General features: G+C 40.9%; 1 protein-coding gene across 3 annotated transcripts in view; it reads left to right on the forward strand.

The window, feature by feature from the left end:
* Positions 1-26,139, forward strand: part of DOP1B (DOP1 leucine zipper like protein B) — a 57,912-nt gene that overhangs the window by 25,879 nt on the left and 5,894 nt on the right. For all 3 annotated transcript variants that reach the window (XM_068913505.1, XM_009667575.2, XM_068913518.1), the window contains 20 exons: positions 602-1,295; positions 2,818-3,083; positions 3,887-4,039; positions 5,058-5,158; positions 5,890-6,080; positions 7,825-9,439; positions 10,110-10,221; positions 10,817-11,005; positions 12,299-12,424; positions 13,046-13,180; positions 13,841-13,896; positions 14,790-14,894; positions 14,980-15,046; positions 16,389-16,530; positions 16,930-17,012; positions 17,219-17,328; positions 23,532-23,678; positions 24,080-24,141; positions 25,140-25,268; positions 25,722-25,858. In XM_068913505.1, coding sequence (XP_068769606.1) covers positions 602-1,295; positions 2,818-3,083; positions 3,887-4,039; positions 5,058-5,158; positions 5,890-6,080; positions 7,825-9,439; positions 10,110-10,221; positions 10,817-11,005; positions 12,299-12,424; positions 13,046-13,180; positions 13,841-13,896; positions 14,790-14,894; positions 14,980-15,046; positions 16,389-16,530; positions 16,930-17,012; positions 17,219-17,328; positions 23,532-23,678; positions 24,080-24,141; positions 25,140-25,268; positions 25,722-25,858 — 4,620 coding nt within the window. The remainder of the gene's footprint in view (positions 1-601; positions 1,296-2,817; positions 3,084-3,886; positions 4,040-5,057; positions 5,159-5,889; positions 6,081-7,824; positions 9,440-10,109; positions 10,222-10,816; positions 11,006-12,298; positions 12,425-13,045; positions 13,181-13,840; positions 13,897-14,789; positions 14,895-14,979; positions 15,047-16,388; positions 16,531-16,929; positions 17,013-17,218; positions 17,329-23,531; positions 23,679-24,079; positions 24,142-25,139; positions 25,269-25,721; positions 25,859-26,139) is intronic.

The raw sequence follows: 26,139 nt of genomic DNA on the forward strand, positions 1-26,139 counted from the left end.
GGACTATAGTCCTACCTCTTGGAAAGAATGTGACCTTTTTGGTGTTGAAAAGGCACTCTGCAACAGCTAATTTCTAAAGATTCAAGCTCCCAGATCAAGCCTAGCTTTACAGCTGTTGAGGTTTGTGAGGCTTCCAGTCATATGAACATTTAATACAATGTGGTATTATTTGGGTGCAGAAGACCATGATAGGGGACGAGGAATAGATGGCATAAAGCAGTTATATAAACGTAGCCTTCCCAAAGTTTGCAGCAGAAAAAATGAATGCATCTGACTGGAAATAATCAGACATAAACAATATTGTCCTAGTGATGGACTAGTTTTAAGGAAGCACTTTCATTTGCTACTTATCTGTTGATTACAAATCTGTTGATGTTTGAGTCAAGGTGTGGGGACTATACAAACATACATTAAGTTTTAAATACAGTTAAACTGCTTATCAATAACCATATGTCATTTTTAAAAAATAATCTAGATCCAGAAATTACCAATATCACAGGGTTTTCTTGCATTGCTGTTCCCCTGTGCCTGCTACAGTTCTATGTTCTTTAAAATGACCTCCGCAGTGCCATCTTAACTAAAAGTTGTGTTTCTATTCCAGAGCCCAGTGAAAAAGGAAAATGGGGACATAACCTTGGAGACTAAGTCTGTGCTGCAGGAAGAGGATGAGACTCCATTCCCTCCCCTGAAGTCAGAAGACAGCGGCATTGGTCTAAGCGCCTCTTCCCCAGAGCTCTCTCAGCACTTAGGGCTGCCAGCTGTGACCCTTGAGAGAGACGATGTCTGGAAAAAAGGAGGAAGCATTCAGAAGACTTTGCATTGTGTCCAAGAGCTGATTGCCAAGTTTTCCAGTAAATACATTTTTGGGGTGCAGTTGCAAGAAGCAAGTAATGAAAGCATCTCTGCAGTGCATCTAGGTGGAAGAGAGAAAAAAGAGAATGGCTACAGATTACCTGAAAGTGCTAGCAAGAAAAAGAGCCCCTGGGAAGCCAGGCAAATCACTGTACCTCAGTTTAAACAAATGCTTTCAGACTTGTTCTCAGTTCGAGGATCACCGTTCAAGCACAAGAGTTCAAATGCTATTTCTTCCAGCCACAACCCTGCTAGCAAAAAGCAAAAGGAGGAAGAGGAATGGGACTTGGAGCAAGCGATGCTTGTCCTGGGACCCCTTAGAGGAGACTGCAAGGAAGCTTTTGCTGCCGCTTGCCACCTTTTATTGGATTGTACCACATTCCCAGTCTATCTTTCGGAAGAGGAGATGGAACAGTTGTATCTCTCTCTGTTTCAGATTCCTGGTAAGAAAAGATTCCTTCACTGGACAGCTTCACCATCTGAGGATGATAGCAGTCTGAGCTCAGTTACTTGCAAGAGATGTGACTAGGGCCAACAGTAGTGCCTTTAGGGCTGCAGGCAAGCCGCATGTGAATTCAAAACTTACCTACATCAGCATGTCTGGGTAATTTGCTTGTTTTTTTGTCTTTGAGCTGAGGGAAGATTTTTCACAAGACTTTAAATTTGCTTTCTTTTGAAAGCATTCACTCCAAAAGTTGTAGCTGAAGGAATGAAAAAAGGCTTTCTGGCCTTTCTTGCCTCCTTTCCTGCTAGCTGAGGAGCTTTTGGTAAGGTACAGGAGTTTCAGGAAATCCAAAAAAGGGGATTTTATGAAGGGAGAAGGGTGGTAGGTGGGGGGCTGGAGCCCTACACAATAACAGAGGCAAAACTCCTCTTTCCCTTATCCTCAGAGTTGAAAGAAAAGGTGTAAGCTAACATACAAGAGTAATCTGTATAATTGGAGGGCCTGTTCTGAGAATTCAAGTTCATTAGCCTTAGGAGGAGCAGTTATTGACCTAAGGGCTGGTTGACAGGATAGGTTTGTAGGGAATGGAGAGGTGGGAAACTAGAAACTTGGATTCTCCTTCTGACCTCACTACGGATTTCTGCAGTCTTCATTAGTAAAGTGATGATATGCTTATGAGCTGTACGCGTGAGCTGTCTGCTTGATATTGATACTCTTTGCATATTTGCGGTACCTTCTGCATGGTCGGTAATGGAGCTATACTTCCTTTCATAATTTTGTGAGGTTTTGGAATATCATCTTAGGATCTACAGAAGTTTATTTTCAGAATTATTTTCTACTGCACAGCCCAAAAAGGGCAGTGAGGTCTGCAGCCGAAGGAGAGAACCTCTGATAATGAAGGACTGGTTTGAGTATCTTTTGAACAATACAGAAGTTGTCTGATGTGGAGAATGAAGAGCGTTCAGTCTGTTGCAGTGGTAAAGCAGTTAAAACATTTGGCTTTGAAGTCAGAGGTATAAACTCATACTTGAGAATGTCTCCAGTCAGGCATTAATAAAACTGTATCTGATCCCTCATTTGGGACAGGCTGTGGTGGCTTGACTTGATGCTAGCCATATGAGTTCCTTGAGTGCTTCTTGGTTATTGAAATGATATGCCTCAGTGATACCCTAAAGAGCCTCTTCGGCTCAGCAGACCTTTCTCGTTATTTTTGACAATGACAGCGGAAGAATAGCAAGCTGTAAAAACTAGTTATGAATAAACAAACTTGAGAGTAGAAATCCAGTAATTATTGGGCTACTGAGGTCCTGCAAGAGCTTTCTGCTAGGAGTAGTAGGGTGAAAAGCATGACTTGCTTTGGAAAGAGCCCTTCTGAAGTAAGGGATTTTTATGATAGAATCAGAGTTGTATTCGGGCACTTCATTTTGTCTTTTGGTCCTGTGGACTTGCTTGAAGAATTTTGGAAATAGGACCATAACCTTTAGATTATTCCAAAATGTTTTTCTCACTTATCTTCTGAGGTTGTGATGCCAGCTTCCCTCTGTGGCTGAAGTCCTTAATGACAATTTGCTGCTGCGTGAATGACTGCTACGTTCAAAATGTGTCCATCTCCACGCTCTTGGAGGTGATCAACCACTCCCAGTCCCTGGCGCTTGTGATAGAAGACAGAATGAAGAGGTACAAAGTCTCTGGCCACAACCCCTTTGGAAAACTGCAGATGGTCACCCTTCCTCCCATTGCTCCTGGAGTTCTAAAGCTCATCTCAGAGAAAACGTATTTCTATCAGGTGTCAAGTTTTTTCTGTTATTTTGTTTTCACTGTCCAAGTACGCTTTACTTTCAAGAGTGGTGGAGGGAAAGCAAATGCTACTAGCATAGAAGTTTGGCTAATGTCTATTTTACAATGATGCTCTGCCTTGGCCATTTTTTCTTCCACAAGCACTTGAGAGCAGTTATATTCTTATTCATGTGCTTTATGGTAGGATGTTCAAAAGTGACTAGTAATTTTCAAATTACTAGTCGCTTTTGCGCTCAAATTCTTGGCGGGGGGGGGGGAGAGTTGATTTCTGACTTGAAGGGTTAGGTTTCATTAACTTGAAAGTTTCACTTTGGAAAACTTTTGATACCCCTTTAAGGTTTCAAATGAGAGAAATCATTAGTGGGTGAAAGATATTGAAAGCGTTCCTTCCTTCTTGCTTTAAGTTTATCTGCTTCAAAGATGCTTTCCTTCTCCTGACCGTTTATTGAGATTAGTGTTGGTGTGAGGGTGGGTCCCAAGCATGTTGTGTTTGGTTTGTTTTCTGTGCTTCCAGCTACACATATATCATCTGTTAAGTTTTGACCCAGAAAATAGAAGCAGAAATGCTTTCCTTAGCTTTGGGTGCATGCGCGCCTGAATTACCTGTAATTCAGGTGGAAAAGCTGCATTCTTTAGGTCTGAGTTTATGACCTGAATTCTTGTTCTTTGCTAAACTAAGAAGATTGGGAAACCCGGTTCAGCACTTACTTAATGGAAGGTTTTTAAGTCAGTGGAGAAATGGCACATCTGACTATTATTATATTATTTATTATTGTTGTTATTGTTCCATAGAGAATAGCTTGTGTGCTCTGGAATCAGCTGAACAAAGAGACACGGGAGCATCATATTGCCTGTGTGGAGCTGTTCTACAGGCTACACTGCTTGGCACCATCAGCAAATATCTGTGAGGACATTATCTGCCATGCACTTTTGGATCATGATAAGGTAAGTTCCATATTCTCCAAAGCTCCTTCATCACTGTAGAGTTGTTCCAGTGCTTTCCAGACTGCCCCCAGTTGGCTTCCAGTCTGGTTTGCACTCACATGGTCCCTCTGTCTCTTCATAGTCCTACGCTCTGTCCTCCCCATTACGATTACCTGGAACCAATTCGTCATGGAACTACTGCTCGACTTAGTCACTGGACGCAGTTCAGTCAAACTGGAGCATTTTCAGTTTTGGCCTAAATCTTGTGGTATCTAAAAACTTGCAGTCTTTTTTTTTTCCAAACTAACCCAACTCTATCAATAACTCTAAAAGCACTTTCCTTTTGTTAATTTTTCTAAACTTCATATCCCAGCAATGCATTTTGTTACCTTGTATGTGTATGTCAGCATAAATTGGACTCTGTCTGCTTTAGTATTTAGTAGTTCTTATAATGGCTAGGCTATATTTAAAGTGAGCAAGTTCTTAATTGTTTTACTTCCCTAGTCTAATGACAGAACAGTTCTTTCATAACTTATGTCTTACTTGTAAGAAACACCTTGCACAATAAAACTTATAACAGCCTTCTTCAATCTTAAGTATTGTCGTCATATCTTCGTTGTTGTAATTTTGAAACTTGTGAAGTCTGTTCAGACTTTTCAGGTAAAATTATCAATGCACACTGCCTGATGTAGCATCATCTCCTCATTTGTCATCTGACTTTTAAGCCTCCTTAACTCCAAACCAAGAGTAAAATGTTTATTCACACAAATGCTGAAATACTTTTCTGGCATACTGGTATATCCTTTTTCTGCTTGTAAAAGCATTGTGGCTGATAGGTTTTGGTTTTGCATTCATGGATATGTGGCATTTTGTTGCTTTAGTCTGTTGCAAAACAGAGAAGTGTTCTCGGGCTACACAAGAGGGATTGCTGGTCACCTACGCAATGACTGTTGTTCTATTAGAGGTTTTTAAAATCACTAAAACTTGATTCAGCAATAATGTTGCAACAAATAAATATCTGTCTTGTTTTCACGTGAAGGCGACGAGGCTGGAGGCACTGTTCAGATTCTCTGTCATGTGGCATCTGACCAGAGAGATCCAAGGCAGCAGAGTGACTTCTCACAATCGATCCTTTGATAGGTATTTTCCCTCTCCATTTGCTTAGGCTTATGTGTTTATAGTTTGTTATATTATGCTTGATTCTGTTATCCTTCTTCTGTGAAGGGGAAAAAGTTCTCTGCAGAGCCACGTGAGCAAAATGAAGATCTTCAGATTCCTTGATTTACTGACTTTGACTGCTCTGTGTGCATGGCACGCTTAATAATGCCTTAATTTCTTGTCTGAAGGAAGCTCCTGTAAGAATAGAGATCGCTTCATTCATGAAGTTTAGTCTGTATACTGACAGGTTTCTGCATAGTAGGTGCTTTTTCTCATGAAGGATTAGGTTAGATTTTTCCAAAGAAAAAGAAACGTAGAACCAGCGGCTTTCACCGAAAAACAATTCTATGTTTTAGTCTTGAATGACTTCCTAGTTTCAAGATCATAACCTTTGTATAAAACAGGGCAAAAGCAGTAAAGTTCTTTCTAAATATGTGAAAAACTTTTAAAATATGTTCTCGTTCTAGATTGTGAATATATGTATGGCCTTGGTTCTACAAATGCATGCATATTTGAATTCAGCTCAGGGAAACGCTGGGCATAATCAAGTTATTGTTGACAGAGATGTGACATTGTCCAGTGCTTGCTTGAACACACACTAAAAGAGCGTTGTTAAGACATGCACCTATGCGTTCCCTGCCACTGTTTTGTTGTTTGCATTAACCTTTTTAGGACTTTCAATTGTACTTCTTCATTCTGATTTCTCCATTCAGGTCTCTGTTTGTGGTACTGGACAGTCTCAATTGTTCAGATGGCGCAATTGGTGCCGCAGCACAGGGCTGGCTGATCCGTGCTCTTTCACTTAATGATGTTGCACGGATTCTTGAACCAGTCCTGCTGCTGCTGCTTCATCCAAAGACACAGCGCACCTCCATCCACTACATCAAACAGAAAAATTCAGCAGGTAAAACTGTTCTTAGACTGAAACTGTAAGTGCTGATGTAGCATGGCATACTCCTGAACATTCCCTGAAGGTAGTCTCTGAACTGTGATGGCATTCCAATAAAATGAGTTGTTGTTTTGCAGCAGTTCCATAGATTTCTTTTCATCCAAGTACCGTTAGTGATGCTTAAAACAGAGTTCAGGAGTAAATCATGCTAGTTCAAGGCCTAATGACCATTTCTATCGCAGTGGCTGCACCTATGCCCTTGGTTTGGAGTGCCCCCTGCTTTGCTCTGGGATCTTGTCCCACGCTCCTACTCATGCCCAGATGATCCACACTGTATGTGTGCTCACTGTTCACAGGATCCCTTCTTGAGCAAAATGAGGTCTCCAATTAAACAAAATCCAGGAGCAGTTTGGTGGCCTTGTCAGTCCAGAAACTGTTCCAGTAAACAGAATGGACAGGCAAATCTTACTTTCTCTGCCCTATCTTATCCCAGCAGACCGTGCACCCTCGTGTCATATTTCTCTATTCAGCATATGCCTCTTAGTGTGATAGTGAGGGAATCATTAACAAAAATGACTGGACAGGCTGTGAGGGGCAACTTGCAGTTTTGGGCACGCTCCACAAAAATCTAATTTTGTTAACTTCTGAAAATTAAACATCTTTGTGCAAAGGAGATCCATGTTGAATCAAGAGGAGAGCTGAGTCCTTGTGACGTATGACTTGAGGTATCCCAGAGCTAGGATGTAGAAGTAAGGGGAGAAGTTGGCAGTTGAAGGTGACCTCCATCCACCTATAGGGATGTGATAGGGCGTATTTGCCTGAGGGACCAATTTGGCAGGTGGAAGGTAGATGTCTGTTTTAAGACCCGTAATGAGAACCCTTATGGGCCACATATGGTTATGTGGCAAATGTGGAACAGATAAGTGGTGTGACAGAGGCTTGTGCGGGAGTACCTGAAGAAGAATGGGATAGGTATGGAGCCAGAGTTTACTCCGAGTACAAGGTCCTGTGAAGGCTGGCAATCCATTCAGGTTGGGAACTGCTGGAAGTAACGTGGAAATGAGACACCCTGCACCAGTTTATCCAGAGAACCAAGGTTTTTCCTGAAGCAGACCATGAAGGCAGCATAGAACTGGCCAGCAGTTTTGTGTAAAAGAAACTTCCATGCCACCTATCTCTCTCATCACTGTTAACCTAACTGTCTGCTTGTGTAATTGTTTTTTCTCTCTTGATTGGCAAATAATTAGACAGCAGACATTTACAGTATCCAAAGACAGCCATTCATTAGATGCTATACAAACATGGAGGTAACACTTTGCCTTCCTTATTCCACTGCATGTAATTAGAGAGAAGAAATAAGTGAGTATTTGGGGGACTTTTTTATTTTTTAAGAGCTAATTATCCGTATCACTTTCTTACTGATCTTAACAAACTATCTATGTTCAGGAAACAAAAAAATTGTCGCATCTTGGTATACATAGTACAAGAGAAACAACACGTGTTTTGTGTTTTGATCCTGTTCTATTACAATTAGAGTAGGTTAGTATTGTTCCACTATTTAAAAAAAAAAAAAAATCTTTCCTCAAAACAAAATTTGTTCTATTCATTACAGTTAACAGCAAAACAGGGCAGATCTGCTACTTGATCATTGTTATTCTTTCTTTTAAACTGGTGTATTTGGTATAGAGCATGTTGTGTGTAATGACCAATTATACGCTTTTTTGAATGTGTTGGGTTTTTTATTTTTGTTTTCTTGCAGAAGATATTCGTGATTGGCTTCACAAGAAAAAGGTCTCTTTGAAAGAGTCCATTGGAGCATGTGAGAGCAATTCTGAGGAAAACCTTCCACTGAGCCAGTTTACTACCGTGGATAGAGAAGCTATTTGGGCAGAAGTGGAAAAAGATCCAGAGAAGCCCCAGTTAAAAACTGAAGAGTCTGAAAATACCTCCTGTAATGCAGTAACTTCACATGAGGCAGATGGTGACCAAGATAATAGTGAGCACACAGAATCAGCTGACACCAGCACAAGCCATGATAGTGAAAATACATCTTCTTTTTCTCCTTCACTGGAGCTCCAAGAAGTGAGCAATGAGGAAAATGATAGTGCTGCAATGGATATCAAAGAGAACATAAAGCAGGCAAGTTCTCTCAGTGCAGTCCTCCCTGAAAGCTCCAAATCCAGTATAGCACTAAATCTTGTGCGTGCTGACTCTGAGAGGACTCAGGCATCAGAATCTTTGTCGAGTGATGAAGAGGTGGACTTGGAGCTCCAGGAAATTACCAATTCTAGGTTGCTCAAGCAGCAGAAGGAAAAACAGGAGATGATTGAGGCTCTGTTCAAACACATGCTGTTATATTTGCAGCCTTATGATTCCAAGAGGGTACTGTATGCTTTTTCTGTTCTGGAGGCAGTACTCAAAACAAACCCTAAAGAATTTATTGAAGCTGTAGCTAGTACTAGCATGGATACTAGCTCCACAGCACATTTGAATCTAATTTACAATCTTCTAGCTCGCCATCAGGAAGCTCTCGTAGGACAAAGTTTTTATGGCAAGCTTCAGACTCAGTCCCCAACCATGTGTCCCCATTCTCTCCTTATAGAACTGCTCACGTATCTCTGTCTGAGTTTTTTGCGCTCGTATTACCCATGCTACTTGAAGGTCACACACAGAGATATGCTTGGCAACAGAGACGTTCAGGTAAAAAGTGTGGAAGTCCTGATTAGAATGATGACCCAGCTGGCTACCATGGCAAAGTTAGCAGAGAATAAGAATCTAGAGTTCATACACAATTTGCTAGGAAGATGCAAAATTCAAGAGTTTGTTCTGCTTTCTTTATCTGCATCTATGTATACAAGTCAGAAACGGTATGAACTACTTACGGCAGATGCAGTAAATAATGTTCCTGAGGAAGACCTCTTTGAAGAGAGCCTAATCAATTTTGGGCATGATCAAATATGGAGCGAACACCCACTCCAGATTGAGTTGCTGAAGCTTTTGCAGGTATTAATTGTCTTGGAGCACCATCTTGGGCAGACTCATGAGGAGCAGGAGAATCAGCCAGACCTCTCTAAGGAATGGCAGCAGGCTCTTAATTTCCAGCAGGCCATCGGTGCAATGCAGTATATCTATCCACATCCAATAACTTCACAGGGATTATTTGTCTCTGCTGTCGTTAGAGGCTTGCAACCAGAGTATGGCCATGGGATGCATCCCACTTGGGTAGGCTTAGTCACGTGTTCCCTGCCCTACTTTGGAAAGTCCTTAGGCTGGACTGTGGCACCATTTGTTGTACAAATATGTAAAAACCTGGATGAGCTTGTCAAACAGTATGAAAATGAAACTCTGAAGACATCCATGAAAACATCAGCAAGGTAAGAATCTGCAATGTGGAATTTGTTACGCTGAAACTTTATTTATTTATTTATTTGTTTATTTGTTTGTCCTTATTACAGAATAGTACACATTAACTTATGCTGTTTAGCGCTGGGGCTCCCAGAGTTTGATCCTCAAACCCTGTTGCTTGTGCAGGTGTCTGTCCCTTGCCCCAAATTGAGGTGGAGGGAGTGTTTTTGCAGCAAGGCTCATTGCAGTTGGATGAGGGAGGAAAGGGGACCAGCAGCAAGAATGCTGTGGTACTTCCTGTCCCCTTCTTCCTGCCATCCAGGGGAAAAAAAACTTCCCAGTTTTGAAAAGGCTTGGGGTTTTGAAGGACTTCCTGGGGAGAGAGACCCTGGAGAAGAAAAAAAACAGTGATACTCTCCAGGATAGGCAGTGAGGAAAAAAAAAAAAAAAAGAGTATAGGAAAAATATGTGGATGTCAAAGGGTCCTAGCGAGGTGGAGAACAATTTTCTAAAAGATCTAGACAAGGAAATGGGGTTATCCAAGCATAGTTTCTGAATCATCTGTTTTGGTATTACTGTCTGATCTTTCCGATATTCCTTTAACTGTTGAATAGAAAACAGATTTCTATTGGAATTCTTAACCATGGAAATAATCTCTTGGCCTGTTAAGCTTGCTTTTTTTTTTCCCCCCCTCCAAAGCTTAACCTCTAAAAGAGAAAATGTTACACCTGATTACCCATTAACTCTTTTGGAAGGTCTGACAACCATTGGTCACTTCTGCCTTCTGGATCACCCTCATCAAACTAAAAAGGTAACTGCTTAGAGCCCACCACTCAGCAGCTTGGCACAAGACCATCAAATTGTGCATGCACGTATTGCTCAGAGGTGATTATAAGTAGTGAGGGGGAGTTTGTACAAGAAAAGCCTAGTTGCATACCAGAAAAAGAGAACTAAGTGAATGTATAAGGGAGTGGAACTGAACTTCATTTTTATTTGAAGAAAGCAAGGTTAGTTTTAAGCGTAAAAAGTTTAAGATGATCTCAATCATGCATATACTAATCCTGTGCAGCTTCTTTACAGTTGCTGTGTCAATAACTGTCTTGTATTTTCTTTTAAGTCAGGCAGATGTTGATAATATGCTTTCTGATATTCTCTACATTTTTTTTTTTGTCCTAGTAACTTAAGAGGAGGATGTTATCCTAATATACAATTTCTTGGCAAACTGATTCTCTCTATGCCAAAATAGTGATCAAAAAAGTCTTATAGTAGCAGTCAGAAATAGAACAGTTGAATTAATTATTTTTAAAGTTGTCATTACAAAAGGTTCCCTTAATTACAGAAAAGGAGCAGTGACTCTGCAGTGTGTTATATCAGGTATTTTGATATTCATATTTTTGTTTTTCTAGTCATCATGTGTAGCTGAACCTGCAAACCTGAGAAACGCAAGGAACGCCATTTTGGAAGAATTGCCTCGTATCATTAACACCATGTCTCTTCTGTGGAGCATTATAAAGAGGGAAGACTGTCAAAAAAGGCCGACTGACTTTTTTGGAACAACTAAAGGCTCTTCTTCAGTCTATTTTAAAGCAACCAAGGTAGGAGTTCTTTTAAACTGCTTCTTTACCATCCCCTCCCTCACCCAGGCATTTTACATAGAGTTCATAGGAATAGTTTTGCCATCCCCAGAACAATATTAGGGCATGGAGAGTTTTTGAAGAACTCTTAGAAGCTACAGAGTTGTGCAGTGCCTGCCCACAAAGGCAGGTTTGCATTGTTCCATCTACCTGTCTGACCTCTAGCTGACCTGTTTGATTTCCCTTTTTCTGTGAGCTTCCTTTAATGGCTGCTGTAGAGCTAGCCTCTCTTGAGTTGTCTGCACCTTCAGCAGGCAGTAAAGCACATCTGAGTAGAGGTGTGGTCCCCACATATGAAAGTTCTGCTTTTTGTGAATAATATTGCTGTATAAGTACTCTCTTTTTTGTTTTTCTTGGTAACTTTATTTCATGGAATTTAATCTCTTCATTTAAAGTCTGTGGAGAGAAAATCATTGTGCTAAGGAACTACTGCAAATGTTTACATTTAGATTACTATGTATGATAGTAGTTCAGTTCTATGTTTTTACCTTTTTAAATAATTATTAGTAAAACTATAAAATTAATTTTCCGTAAGCAAGCTGTCTCAGAGCCATTAAGCATCAACTAATAGTTGGTGTCTGAAAACATCCAGTTTGGTCTTTTAATTTATGACCTTCGATTCTTACCAAAAGCATCAAAATGTATTGAAACACATTGTAAACTGTAGAAGGAAGGCTATTTCAATCACTTTATAAACACAGTACTTATTTTAACCCTCCTTTAGAAAACTTCTTAACGTCTCTTAGATCATTGAGACTCTATTCTAAGCTCCCATCTTTTACATCCTTCAAATTCTTTTCATTCTTTGAGATTTTTTAACTTTCTGTTCATTACAGAACAGCTTTCTTTACTCATTTAAGTAGTCTGCATATTATTCCATCTAAATGTAAACTTATAAACACCCAAGGGAATAAAAATACTATATTCTTCCTTCTTTCCAGAGGTGGATAAATTGTGGTAGTGAAAAGTATTTGGAGGAGAAGAGAGACTATATCACAAGAAGAAGTTAGTTTTTCTGTTTGCAGTCTGTTTTCCACGGTGTGTGTCTGCCTTCCATAAAGAAGACTCACTAACTCATGAGCAAATTAGCAAAAGTAGCCTGACTGCCAAGCATATAAAGAGATTCTTTTGCTGTTGTTATTTTTTCTGAATATCTTTAGAAAAGGAAAAATAGGTTAAAAATAAAACCTTGTGACTCAGCCTTTGCCTTACAGAGTCTAGCGATGACAAATCTTTTTTTCCTCCCGTCTGTAGACTTTAAAAACTAAAATATTGGACTTTCTGAATCCACTGACAGCACAACTTGGAATCCAGTTAATGGCAGCAATTGCAGCAGTATGGAACAGCAAGAAACCTCGTAGGAATCAAAGTAAAATAAAGGTGACACTGAACAAGAAATGCTTAATTTTTCCGTATAAAAACAAACGTTAAATTTATATGATCAGTTTTCAACTCTGATCTTATTGTTAACTTCTTTACAAGTGACAAAGGCAAGCCACAGAAGAATCTAAGGTGTTCTTATTAATACATAATTCTGCAAAGCATCAGGACTGCAAATAAACCAAAAGAAATAATCAAATAAAAATGACAGTGTGGCAGTTCAAGTCTGACATTAATAGCTACTTTTTCTTTAATGTTGGCTTATAACCTCGGGATTATGATTTGCCAATTTTACTGTAAAGATATTTGATCAGCTCCGCTTCCAGAGAAAGATTTGAGAGATAGTATTCCCTGGAACTGAACATAGATTGACTAGGAGACTGTTTCTCTTGTGCTTTCACTCGGGCACCCGGAAATTGCTTTGATGAAGGTGTTGGAGAAAGTCCTCGTGGAAAATCATTGAATGATTGATTTAACTTGTCTAGTTTTAAGTTTTGCATAAGTGTTGATATCTGATTAGTCACACAAAAAGCTGTTTTTCAACTTCATGTTTTGCCTGGTACAGCAATGTTTCTGACTGAGGGTATGGGTGCTTTTTGTTGTGTTTCTTGTTTTTGTTAGATTCTTCCAGTGGCTAGTGCATCTCAGCTTGTTCTTGTGGACTTGATATGTGCACTTAACACATTGAAAATTGACACTATATTACAACTAGTCAAAGAAGTAGTGAAGAAACCATCGCAAATCAAAGGCGAAGAGGTAACTGCGAAGATAACAATTCAATTTTCTAAATATATTCTATTCTATTTGAGTGTGTCTTTTAAATACTATTAGAAGGAAAAGTATTTTTTTAAAAAGCGCACATCATTTTTGTTCCTTAATAGGTTATATTTTCCAGACTGTAGGTTTCTGTGCTCAGATCCATCAAAGTAAGTAGATTTTTCAGAACGTTTTGCTAGAGAAGTTGCTGGTAATGAAAAGCTGTGGAGTCCTCCAGTACTGAAGAAGATGACAAAGTTTCATAAAGCTACTGCGAACGTCAAGCTCAGTGACACCATTCTATCTCCTTGCCCTTAGCTAAACTGTTAGAAATTCTTCCACATTGAGTCTGCTGCTTTCTGACTGGCTTTCAAGGAAGACAGTTTTGTTGCCATGCTTGCCCTTGTAGGAGCTCCTGCATCTCTGAAAAACTGTACTGAATATTCAGAAGTGATATGACTGCTTCTGAACTAAGGTCCTCCGTTAAAAGCTCTGAACTCCCTCATACTGCTGTATGCTGGTTGTATCATAGCTGGTCACCTGTTAGGAAAACAAATGGCATCTAAGAAGAAATCTAGATGTTTCCATCTAACACAAGTACTCAGCAACTTAGACTTTTATTTGAGGGTGAATAATTGCATTCTTGCTCTTATTTTTCAGAAATCTTCTCTTGTAGATATTCCAGCGCTGCAGTTCAGTTATGCTTTCATTCAAAGGTAATTCAGTCATTATAGAAAAGGATTTTCTGTTTTACTCTAAATGTTAGGGTAACAGTATTACTGTTTTAAGTTTGTTCTTTGATCTTCATGGTGCTATGGCACAGAACACCTTTATGTACAAAGTGATTATTGCCACTTCATTATGTCATTATGATTCATTGATCTATTGATAATGCCAGTCTGAAAGTCTAATTTCATGCTAATTGCGAGCAACATACTTCAAGCAGTTCATCTCATTAGCAAGACACTTGTACAGGTTCTTAAGATATTTCTCTCCCCTTATCCACTCTGTGTTGCCAGAGGAACAGATAGAGAACGATAAATCTTACTTCCATCCTTTTCAGAAAGATACAATAGAATTGCTATGAATCCAGTCTGCACTGGAAATGTAGGGAGTCAGACAGCTTAGGGGCAATAGACCTTTGATCAAAACTTCTCTTCACATAATTGGCCTTTATCATATGGAAGCCTTAGAATACAGGAGGCTGTGCAATATACGGTACGTAATAAGCTAAGGAGATAAAAAGTAAGCTGGCATGCAATGGAGGGGTTAGCTAAGCTTTATTCCTTTTATTCCCCTTGAAGACCCACCCCTTTTATGGTGCTGGTTGGCATATTGCACATACTGCTAGCATGTACTTGTATATGTGTGTTGCCTGTGCTGCCAGATATCCATATATTTAGACCACACTGTTGGCCTAAATCTAGGAAGGGACAGGATTTAAAAGTCTAGCCTTGGTGGAAGCTTTTAGGGTCACCAGGTTACACGTGTGGATTGCTGGATTGAGGGTCTTTTGGGTTTTGTATGTGTGTTTGGGGCAGGGGGTGAGGGAGGTCTCTAAACCCTGACTTCAGACTTGGGTTTGTTTGTTTGTTTGTTTGTTGGGCAGATTGCCTGTCTCAGCCTTGCAGGAGAACTTCCAGTCCTTATTAGGACTTCTGAAGGAGTCTGTGCAGTTGAATTTGGCTCCTCCTGGACACTTTCTGCTTCTCAGGTACAGCATAAGAGAGAATAAAGTTTATAAAAATATTGAGTAGGCCTATCCAGTTATTAACTTGAAGTGAATTATTTTCCTACAGTATCCTGAATGACTTTGTGACTAGAACACCTACTCTAGAAAACAAAAAAGACCAAAAAGACTTGCAGGTACAGTGTATATATGAATAGCTTTTTTTTTTTTTTTTTTTAATTCATTAATCTGGTACGGTACATCTAAGTAGAAGTGGAGATGGCATGATCCATACTCTGTATCTGAATTCACCTGTGCTTTGAGAACATGTGAATATGCATCCAAACGTTGTGGCTTAGGCCTGATAAATATGAGAGACTTGATGCACAGAATGTCTCTTAAGAAAATTTTGCCAAAAATATGTGAAATCAGTGCTAGCTATGGCGTGTTCAGAGCTGTTTGGCTATTTTCATGATTTTTCTCAGTTTAAATCATAATGTAAATGTGATATCATGAGTTCATTTCATATATTTAAGCACTGAAACCTCAAAACTGTCTGGGGAAATTAGTAGCATAGTTCTCCTTAAAGCTCATAGCTGGGCTTGGCAATGTAAATGACTATCAACTTACCTTTTATGTAAAGAAGGGGTGGAGAACAGGATTCTCTTCCTCTACTGATCATGCTTTCACCAGAACAGTTTAAGCACTACCCACACGTGTGCAGTTTTGGCTCTGAGCCAACGTAATGCTATGAGGTGAGACAGTGCTATGGCTGTGGTACTTTTGTATGCCAACAGAGAAAATAGGTCTCTGCTTCTGCTTCAGAGACTGGCTAGTAAAATGAAAATAACAATAAAAAGACAGTTTTGCCATTTTACAGCCTCTTTGCAAATGACCTCTGCTTTTAGTTCGATACTGGGGACTTCCTTCCTTTAGAGTGACCAGTTTTTTATTTCACTGGAGAGGCAATATGTTGAAATATGAAGTACTGCATATAGTTTGATGCTATGTCTTGCTTAACGCTGGTAGAAAGACTGAAATACGGTCAGATGGATTCCCAGAAAATAAAACTGCGCGTTCTGTCTAACTTAATGGTATCCGAGTATAAAAGGAAGAAAAAGGCGGATAGCTGCATTGTCAGAAAACTAACAGTGTTCAAAACAATACAGGCACTGGTATGCCATTTCTGAAGGGTTGTACAAGCCAGATCATGTATTTGACAGGTGACAGCTAATATATAGACAATGTCACGGAACCGATGCTGAATAGAATATTAGTGGTAATGGCTTGTGTGCGAAATCATGACTACAATCTCCATAGTAATCTAACCTAATGGTTCTCCTGCTTTCTGTTTTCTTGTCCACTTTTATTTGAAGTGAGTAGTAATATCTTAAAAACATAAATACATCTCTGATCTGTGCTCTCAAGATAACCTATTACTTTGAACGTCCTGCCATTTTCCATGTGAAAGTGACTTTACTGGATTGACCAGGTGGCGATAGCTTTCTTCTGATGCCGGATTGTCTGATTATATTATAGGAGGTGACCCAAAAAATCTTGGAGGCTGTAGGGACCATTGCTGGTTCTTCTCTGGAACAGACTAGCTGGCTGAGCCGGAATTTAGAAGTGAAAGCTCAACCTCAGATTTCACCAGATGAGTTCAATGCTGAAGACGTGAATGGTAACGTGGTTATATCTGATTTTCTGCTACTTTCTGTGTGCCGCTAAAGTTCACTGAAAAGTACAAGGCGTTAGAGAGCGTGCAGTCCTTGTGAGAAGGAAATAATCTAGACAAAAAGTAAAATGAAAAATACGCATTGTCCTCCACTAGCAGTGCCAGCCTAAGCAAGGTTAATAAATATCTGCAGACTGTGTAGAATATAGAAGAAAACACGCATGCAATACATGGGGAAAGAACAGTATGGGGCATGAGGTATGTCGTCCTGGCAAGATCCCCAGAAGTATTTCATTGTAATACCAATATGCAAATAACAGTTCTCTTTGCGAAGAAAATTATCAAAGAGCAAAATTTAAACGTGTCTTGTCTGAAGTGCAAACTAAATGATTTTGCCTCTTATAGATACATCAGCAACACCATCTTCAATGGTTTCTGCCTCTGCTCCTTCGATATACAGCGTCCAAGCTCTTTCACTCCTTGCAGACGTAAGTAGGAACCAGTTTTGTAGTTGCTGCTGTCATCTATGGGTTGGTTATACATTAGATTTTCCCATTAGATTAAATGGGAGCTTAAATCTTTAGCGACACATCCTTCGCGCACACACACATACTATCCTGAAATATGGCATGCTCTGCCCTTTTGTCAGAAATACCTACAGTAGGTTTAATGAGACATTCTTTTCATTTTTAAGGTTCTTGCTTCTCTCTTGGACATGGTTTACCGGAGCGATGAGAAGGAGAAAGCTGTGCCATTGATCTCACGTTTGCTTTATTATGTGTTTCCTTATCTACGCAACCACAGGTGATTTCTCTCTCAACATATCTGATTTTTCTTAAGTCTGATTTTTGCGCACACTGTAAGACTTGGCTTTGTTTTCTTTAACTTCTGTTCATGAGGGTTTAATAGTTAAGGGGAATTGTTAGGGTTGGAAACTGGAGTTACAAAACCTCATCTGAATAATTTTCTAATTTAATCATTAACTGTATGGGACAGACAAGCATGTTCTCCCTTTCCAGTATCATAAAGATGACCTTTTGCTCTAGAAAAAAATCTCAATAGTTTTGTTAACAAGTGTAAATTTTCCCCAAGAAAGGGAAACTTCCTTTATGAGCCTTAGCCCTCTTATCTCCTGTGCTCAGAGAAAGCTGCTGAATCACACTCCAGAAGAGCTTCTCTCTCCACTCACTCTAGAAGTTCTAGGGAACTAGGCACAGTAGGCTAAAATAAACCTCTGGGATTACTCTTCTCCTCCCTCTCCTTGCTGCCCACACACATACACCTCCCAGCTGGAAGAGCACAATTAATGAGAACTCCTTTCTGGTAACAAATGTTTTGGAAAGCTACTTGCATGTGAAGTCACTGAGACTGTCGGCTGTTCCGAGATGTGTTCTCTGGGCCTTAGTTGTTCAGTGATCTTGCATCTTGAATGATGAGCCATGCTCCACATCCATGTACCGTAATACAAATCTTTCCTTTTGGAAATGTAGCATAGCCAGGAAGTTAACGCTAATAATGGTAGTTCTCTTCTCAACACAGACCCCCTAATAAGAGCAATCTGTCAACCCTGCCTTACTGAACATTTGCAGCACAGCTGCCCTGAAAGAAAGTTGAGCTCCTAAATCACAATTTGTGTCCAGAGACTTGTCAGCACTGCAGCTCCCAGTGAGAGGGCTAACTGCCCATTTTGAATCTGCATTGTGCTTAAGAGACAGGGCTGTTGGAGAGAGACTCATAGGGGCATTGCCATGTTTTGAAATGAGTTTTGTTTTTTGGCTTTTACAGTGGTTTTTCTGACTGTTCTGTCTCCTATAATGGATGATCAGAATTCAGGATAATACTTGATGATTGTGTTTGTTAGTGATCCGTCAGAGTGGTGAATCCCCTGAATTGTCTCCATTTATGAAAAGTTGGTTCAGTTCTCCAAGCAGTTTTGTTGCTCAAACTAAAATCCTTTCGGAGGAAACTAAGACAGAAGCTCCTCTACAAATATGAATGTACAGGGCTTACTAATTCCTGACCATGCTGCCATGAGGAGGTCGAGAGTGTTCCTACCACATATGGGCCAAAAGGAGGCACTCAGATCTGGGACATCCTGAAGTTGTTCTTGTGCTGTGGGCCAAGTAAGCTTGTTCTCCATTGCAGGCCCTCAGTTCTCCCTTGCAGTTGGTACCTGTCTGTCTGCTGCTTCTTCCCCATCCTTCCACACTTCTGACATGTAAACCCTCCCAACTTCACCAGCCTGATTGCTTTTCCCCACTGCTGAATGCTGTTGCTTTCATTGCCCTTTACTGTCATTGCTCTTCAGTTTCTGCCGTTTTGACGCCTACTTTTTCTGCCCTGTGGGAAAGAAGTGCAACAAGGAAACAAAGCCGCTGTGAAAGTGGCCAAGAGTTTGGTAGTCTGGATGAAGACCTGATGTACAGCAATCAGAGAGGAGCAGCACAGCAGATATGTGCCTATTACGGAGAGCTAGAAGAATTCTCCCAAGTAGGGGCACAGAGGCAAGCCTGCAGCCCGTTTCAGCTCAAGTCTGAGGGTCACCTTGCAGTAGTATCTAGAGGAGTGCGTGCTGTCCTTGGACCCCACAGGAAGATCTGAGTAGAGACACATTTAGGGACGCTTTTCATCCATGGACCCCTCTCTGTCCCAGAGCTAGCCTGAGCACAGCTGTCAGTTAAAACCCAGCTGTATGTACAGCTTCTCTACACTCATTTTTATGGTAGCTTTGTGAGTGAATTAATTCTGTGAATTAATGAATGCCTTAATTTCATCAGAAATTGAGGCATTTTGTTCAAAGCAGCAGAGAAACCATATACATCACTGCTTTGACCACAAGGGCTGCTTTGTCTTTAAAAGTAGTTGCTCTGGGACCATGAGGTATGAGAGAAGTCTTCCACGTATCCGTCACCTGTGTCAGAAACTGCACATCCTGTCTGTGTGGATGTCTTGGGCTAGGCATTGGGTCAGCTGTGCACATAATACATTGTCGTAATAAAACTCCCTCCTGGGGTTCTGTAATAAGAACCTACTTGCCAATCCCTTTCCTCAAATCAGGCAGTTGTAGACTGATGGCCTGGTCATGGCGTCAGTGCTCCAGTCCTGTCCCTGCCTTGCAGCTGCAGGAGCAGATTAAAGAGTTGCTGTTTATTCTGAACACAAAGCAGTTGATAACCAAGGAGCCACTGAGGACTGAGTTCATGGTGAAGCTCATTTTCCCCTTTACATACAAATAAGCTCAAGGTATCGCTGGGTCTCCTAACCTCACCAGCCATTTGCAGTTAGCAGCAGTGATACAGTCTTGCCTGTGAGAGTTTGGTTTGAGAGTGCACAAGGTGCAGCACTGCCCTCATTCCTGATTGTGGCAGACAGTTGGGGCCACATGTGTCTCAGGGCTGGAGGGGTCAAAGGGACGCCCTGTCACATTTGCTGACATGCTGTTGCTGCAAACAGGGCACTGAGCCTATGACATGCCCTAACCTTATCCCACAGACTTCTGTGTTAACAGGTGTTCTGGGTATTGATTGCAGGTGGAGGGGCAGCCCATTGTGTTTTATGCACCCCTTGAAGCACAGGCCTTCAGTTTGGATACAGCATGGATCACTTTCAGAGCAAGCTAACAAGGAGACTCTTTTATGCTCAAAGGCCTTTTCTTGTGGTCCTTGAGGAAAACTGGAGGCTAGGAGGAGGAAGGCCACAGGCAAGAGACAACCATGTGTCTTCAGACACTTGGAGACTGATAGGTTTGTTCTTCCCTCCTCCATAGAGTCCTCTGAGGAGGGAATTGCAGTGGATGACCCTCCATCTTGTTCCCACACAGCTGTGGGCAGGAGGCAATATGCACCCCAAGGGGCTATCTTGCAGCACCCAAAAGCGAAAACAGCACTGCAGAGGGTGGAAGATAATAGAGATGTGGTAGAAAGGCTCCTATGGGATGCTCAGCAAGGCTGACGTGGCCTGCCTGATAACCAGGCTGGCAGTGCTCAGGAGCAGGAAGCTCTGAAGAGGTGGGAGTGGCAGCCCCAGCAGGAGGTCTGGCTGGTAGGTATTCCCTGGCTGTAGGTGCTGGGCAACTTGCTGGAGGAAAAAGCCCTGCCTGCTGCTGAGGGCCGACCTCAGCACCACCTTTCATGGCTGGTGCATGGGCAGTCAGCAGAGTCCCCTCCCACATGTACCAGTCGGGTTGGAAGGGTGAGGTACAGCAAGAGGCTCTGTCAACATGGAGGCTTTAAGGACCTCTCCTGTCCTCTCCACTCCCACAAGTGTTGTGCTAGTTGGGTCACGTTAGCAAAATGTGTTAATTTTTTCTTCCTATGGACTCCACTGGCCCACAAGAGAAAATAAATGTTGTTGTTCCTCTTCTCCCCTGCTTCCCTGTTTCCATTCTTATAAGGTATGAACCGTGTTTCCCCCAGAAACTGAACTGTTTTTTGTTTGATCTATATGCTGGTCTGTTAACTACAGGTGTTCCTCCTGTCTAGGTTTTTGGCCTTTCCTTAAAGCTCCCCTTTGTCTTTATGTTGGGGAATGGAAGCAGGCTGTAGGATGGGACAGCAAGGCACTGGGCAGGTCACAAGACTCATCATGAGGTGGGAAGGTTGCAGTCCCTCCCAAAACCCTGCCTAGTTTTTCAGCCAGAAGCTTAGGAGTGGGAGAGATGGGTGATATCCTCTGACAGCTGTACAGTATAGCCCTTTTATGATAATGGCAGGAGGAGGGAGAGGAAAAAGTTTCCTTGCTATAAGGGTTTCCTTTCTGTTCTCCAGGGCCTTATCAGTTGGTTCTGCCTCATGCTTCCCTGCCCTTCTTTCTCCCAGCTGCTGCTCACAGATATCCTAGAAACCAAGTCCTCCTTTCTCTAGCATCTCTGCCAAGTGGCAGCAAGCACCCTGCCCCATAGCTTGCTGGTCCTATTTTCCTGAGTTGCAGTTGCTGCTGTGTTAGCTATTATTAAGCTTCCCCTTCTCCTGGCTGCTATGTTTTCCTGAACAGACCAGTTTATGCTAAGGTTTAGGAGAGCATCAACCATAGCTCAGGAAAAAAAGGGGAGGGCGATTGTCCCAAGGGCTATTTAGGTAGCAGTCAAAACCACTAGCCAATATGCTGTAAAGAGGGGGGAAAAGGGCGTAGAGAGTCAAGAAAGACATAATCGCAATAACCAAGGTTGTCTTTAAAAGTATGATGGATTGAGTGTCACTGGGGAGTGAGCAGATAAAGCCAGCATGCCTCAGGGTGTAGCAGTGCAACTACTACACCCTGCTACAACACTTCCACACCCTCAAGAGGGATGGATCAAAAACGATACAGAGAAATTCTGGGTAGCTGTTCCTTTCTAGTTGTCATGTTGGTGCCTTTTCCATTGTAGATCCTGCAGTGTTTTCAGCCTGCTTCCCCTATCCCCAAGTCAGTCAGCTCCTTCATGTATAGTGTATTTTTCTTCCTTGTTGACTGGAGCATATACCATCCCAGGCATGTATTCAGTGTGCCCACCATTTGCAGCAAGCATGGAGAACCCTGCACGCAGCCACCACTGAAACAGTTCCTGGGAGTGCTGGCATCTTACTGCTGTGCCAGGCCTGCCAGCTCGCAGTGGCTGCGAGCCACTAATTCCATCTCTGCCTCATGTGCGGAAATGGCATGATTAAAACTGGCATGGGCACCATCACTGTCAGGATGTGGCCTTGTGAACTGATGCAGGGGATAAGTAGCAGCTTCTGTGATGCCCTTAGGCTCATCCCTTCTGTGATGCCCTTAGGCTCATCCCTTCTGTGATGAGCCTAGTTTTTCTTGCAAAAAACTACTACCATCCCTTTCGATCTGGGACTGACTGTTCAGAAGAAATGGGCTTCAGGAATCCTGATGAAGTTGCTGAGATGCCTGTGGCTCTCCCTTTATGGTTCTCTGGTGTCACCCTGGCAAGGCCAGCAGTCCTTGCAACTTATGCAGCCATAATCACTGAGGGATGGGTATTAGATGGGAATGTGGGGTCCACATCAATGATTCCCCCACTAGTGGCCTAGATGATTCTATTGATGTCACTCACATGTGCTGAGTAGCAGTTAGAAGATAACCTTCGAGACCATCTGCCTGCCTCTGCCCTTCCCAGACTGGTAGGAGTTGGGTTGCAGGGCTCCAAAAAAAAAAAAAAAAAAAAAGGCAGTAGCTTTCCCCTTGAACATGTAGGGGCTGCTGAAATCTTGTGTAAAAGCTTGGTGCCAGCTCATGACAGAGGACCTCCACAGGACTCATTCAAATTTGTGCACCCACTGCTATCCTTCCCATGTCTTAAGGACAACACATTCCTGCTAGTCTGAGCTCTTCTCCCAGACCTGAAACCTCTATTCAGCTGTGGACAAAGCAGTCACTGTAGCAAGAATTCCCAGGAAGCTGTTTGGCTCTGTGTCCTCATGGAAACTGCAGTGTCAGAAGATAGGCATCAGTTCATGCAGGATCCTTCTCACCTTGCTCCTGCTGCTTTAGGCTTAAGCCCTGCACTGTTGCCCTACTGTGCCTCACAGCATGTTCTCCACATTCAGAGTGGGGTAGGGCATAGAAGAGCAAAAGGAGAAGCAATAGTAGAGCTTGTGTGTGAGATTTTATACAGGTGACGGTGACACTGACACGTTGGTGTTACCCGAGTGACAGACAAAACTACAGTGTGGCACCTATAGAGGGGCCTGCTGACAAGGATACAAGAGCTTGTAGGAAACTTCCTTTTCAGAAAGTTTTGAACCCGATCTATAGTGGAAATGGGCACCAGTGTGCTGCAGTATATCTAATCTGAAATTAATTCTCCAAATGAGGTACACTGGAAATGTGAGGAGCTTCTGCACAAACTGCTTTAATCTACTGATCTCCTAACTGCACCAAGTTATGAGCTAATGTAGACATAGCCTATTACTGAGAGAATTTGGCCAGAAGTTCTGGGAAACCTAGTTTACTTTCTGGCTACGTATGTTTAATTAAAAAATATATATATTTATATCATTATTGTTCTTTTTCCCCAGTGCCTACAACATTCCTAGTTTTCGTGCTGGTGCTCAGTTGCTCAGCTCATTGAGTGGCTATGCCTATACCAAGCGAGCCTGGAAAAAAGAAGTTCTTGAGTTGTATATGGATCCAGCGTTTTTCCAAATGGACACTTCATGCACTCAGTAAGGCATGAGATTGTAGTACTCAGTGATTTTTGTTCTGAATTTACAAAGACAGGCTTTAAAAGAAAATGGACTAATATTGAAAAAAAATCTGTTTCGTACTGTACTACAGAATGTAGTAATGTTAAAAATAAGACCCAACAACTAATTATACTAAATATAAGTACCTACATTTGCCTTACTGTGCAGAAGGATAAACTTGTTTTATGCTGATTTCCCCTTAGTGATTTGGGAATTGCATATAATAGAGCTGAAGCTTAGAATGTAGTATATGTTCACACCAGATAAAAATCTACATATTGAGTACAGTTTGGAAACTGTTTCCTTGTATGAAATGTTTGACCAAAATCTTTTTTGCAATGAATCTATCTGCTTATCTAATTCCTTTATATTTTATTCAGTTGGAGATCCATTATTGATCATCTTCTAACACATGAGAAAACCATGTTTAAAGATTTGATGAGTGAGTATCAGCTACTGATAATTTATTTCTAAATTAATTGGAAATTCATTTTCTTTTGAGCTATTAGGTGCATTTTTAATATACTAAGGTATCAGTAAACTGCAGACTAGGCCAAATCTGCAGTTATGTTTCCGACTTTATTCATAGCCTAGGCTACGCTAACTCTGTAATATTTCAGTATTGTCTAAAACAAGTCATAAGTATTTTTCTCTCTATAAATGCTCACGTTGGGCTTCTGTAAGCATACTTTGCCGTGATTTTAGATTGCCGAAGCATGCATGACCTTGTCAGACAGCTAGGAGACTTTGGCTGGCTTTGCACCTGTCTGTATAATGGTGCAGAGTTGTAGGAATGTGGTGTACCAGTACAGCAAACCTTTGAACAAGGTGCTCTGATCTCCTATTCAGGCTTGAGGAGGGTGTAGAGGAATAAACCCTGGGGGAAAGGGCCAAATAAGACCATTAAGTTTGCCAGGAGTTCTGATAGAAAGAGTATGCTTCAGTCTCTTATTCAGATCTTTTAAAAAATGGCTGAAGGGATACAAAACAAGACTAATTCACTTTTTATTTTTTTAATAATTTTATATATATATATATATATATATATATACACACACACACATATACACACACATATGTATATATGTGTATATATATATTTAATTTGCCAACCATCTCAGTTTTTTTCTCAGCAAGTCTTAAAATTTTGACATCACTCATCTATGGATTTACATGACTGAAAAAAGGGAGATTTGCACACATAAGGCTGGAAACAGGGGCTTAAAATATTGGACAGCCTCATTGGAGTTGCAGTGCTTCTTCCACCTAATATTCCTGCTAGTGTGAGCAGATCTGGATCAACATCGATTTTATTCTGTGTGGTAGATCCTAACAGAGTTTTTCTTTTTGAAAGATTTCAGAACACAATAATTATTTCTTATGTAGCACAGATAACGACTACTTGCCATTTGTGATGAAAATAATTCCTATCTGTTATAGATATGCAGAGCAGCGCCTTAAAACTATACCCAAGTTTTGAGCAAAAAGCAATGTTGTTAAAGCGACAGGCTTTTGCTGTTTTTAGTGGAGAGATTGATCAATATCATCTCTATCTTCCGTTAATACAAGGTAAGTGGTTTTTTTTTCTTTGATCTGCCTTCTTTATATATCTGTTACAAATGCATACATTGCATAAGAAAAGAAAATCACCTATTTTCCAACAGGTAGTTCTATTTTTCAGTTTTTAATAAAAGTTATGATGCTGGACTCTTTGTTAGAATTCAGAGATTCACATACATAATGTCATTGAGAGAGAGCGAGCGTGCAAGTGAGCGCAAGAGAGAGGGAAGAGTTGCTCATTTTTGACAAAATAACAAAACAAAACGTGTCCAGTATATAAGCACCAATTCTTCAGATTTTTTATCTGAATGAAAATTTGTTTTAGTAAAATGGAAGAGACTGAACCCAAAACTTGATGGCAAAATAAAATTTGTATTTTATCATCTTCTACGTTTTTGATTTCCCAAAACAATGCATGTTCAGGAAAACAATACTACTTTTTGTTTTTAATCTTCGTTTCAGAACGACTGACTGAGAACCTTCGTGTTGGGCAAACTTCTATAGCTGCTGCACAGATGTTTCTCTTCTTCAGAGTTCTTTTGTTAAGGATTTCTCCTCAGCATCTAACCTCATTGTGGCCAATTATGGTAACTGAACTGGTAAGGAATAAGTAACTTGAAACTCGTTAGTGTGTGGGGGTTTTTTTCTGTTCTTTTCGCATCCTCCCTTTTCCTTTCTCCCAAATACACCCTATTTGAAAAAGGAAGTGTTTTGATAGCTCTGTATTACTTTGATAATTTAGGAAAGAACTAACATTGTCATTAAGAAATATCTTTTTGATTGATTTTTGTTGTTATTGCTAAAATAGTTTCTTGCATGACTTTTTAACTTGTTGCAAGTCATAGAGTAAATTAAGTCTGGTTCCTCATACTGTATGAAA

The sequence above is a fragment of the Struthio camelus genome, chromosome 1, assembly GCF_040807025.1.
Source record: "Struthio camelus isolate bStrCam1 chromosome 1, bStrCam1.hap1, whole genome shotgun sequence".
NCBI lineage: Eukaryota > Metazoa > Chordata > Aves > Struthioniformes > Struthionidae > Struthio > Struthio camelus.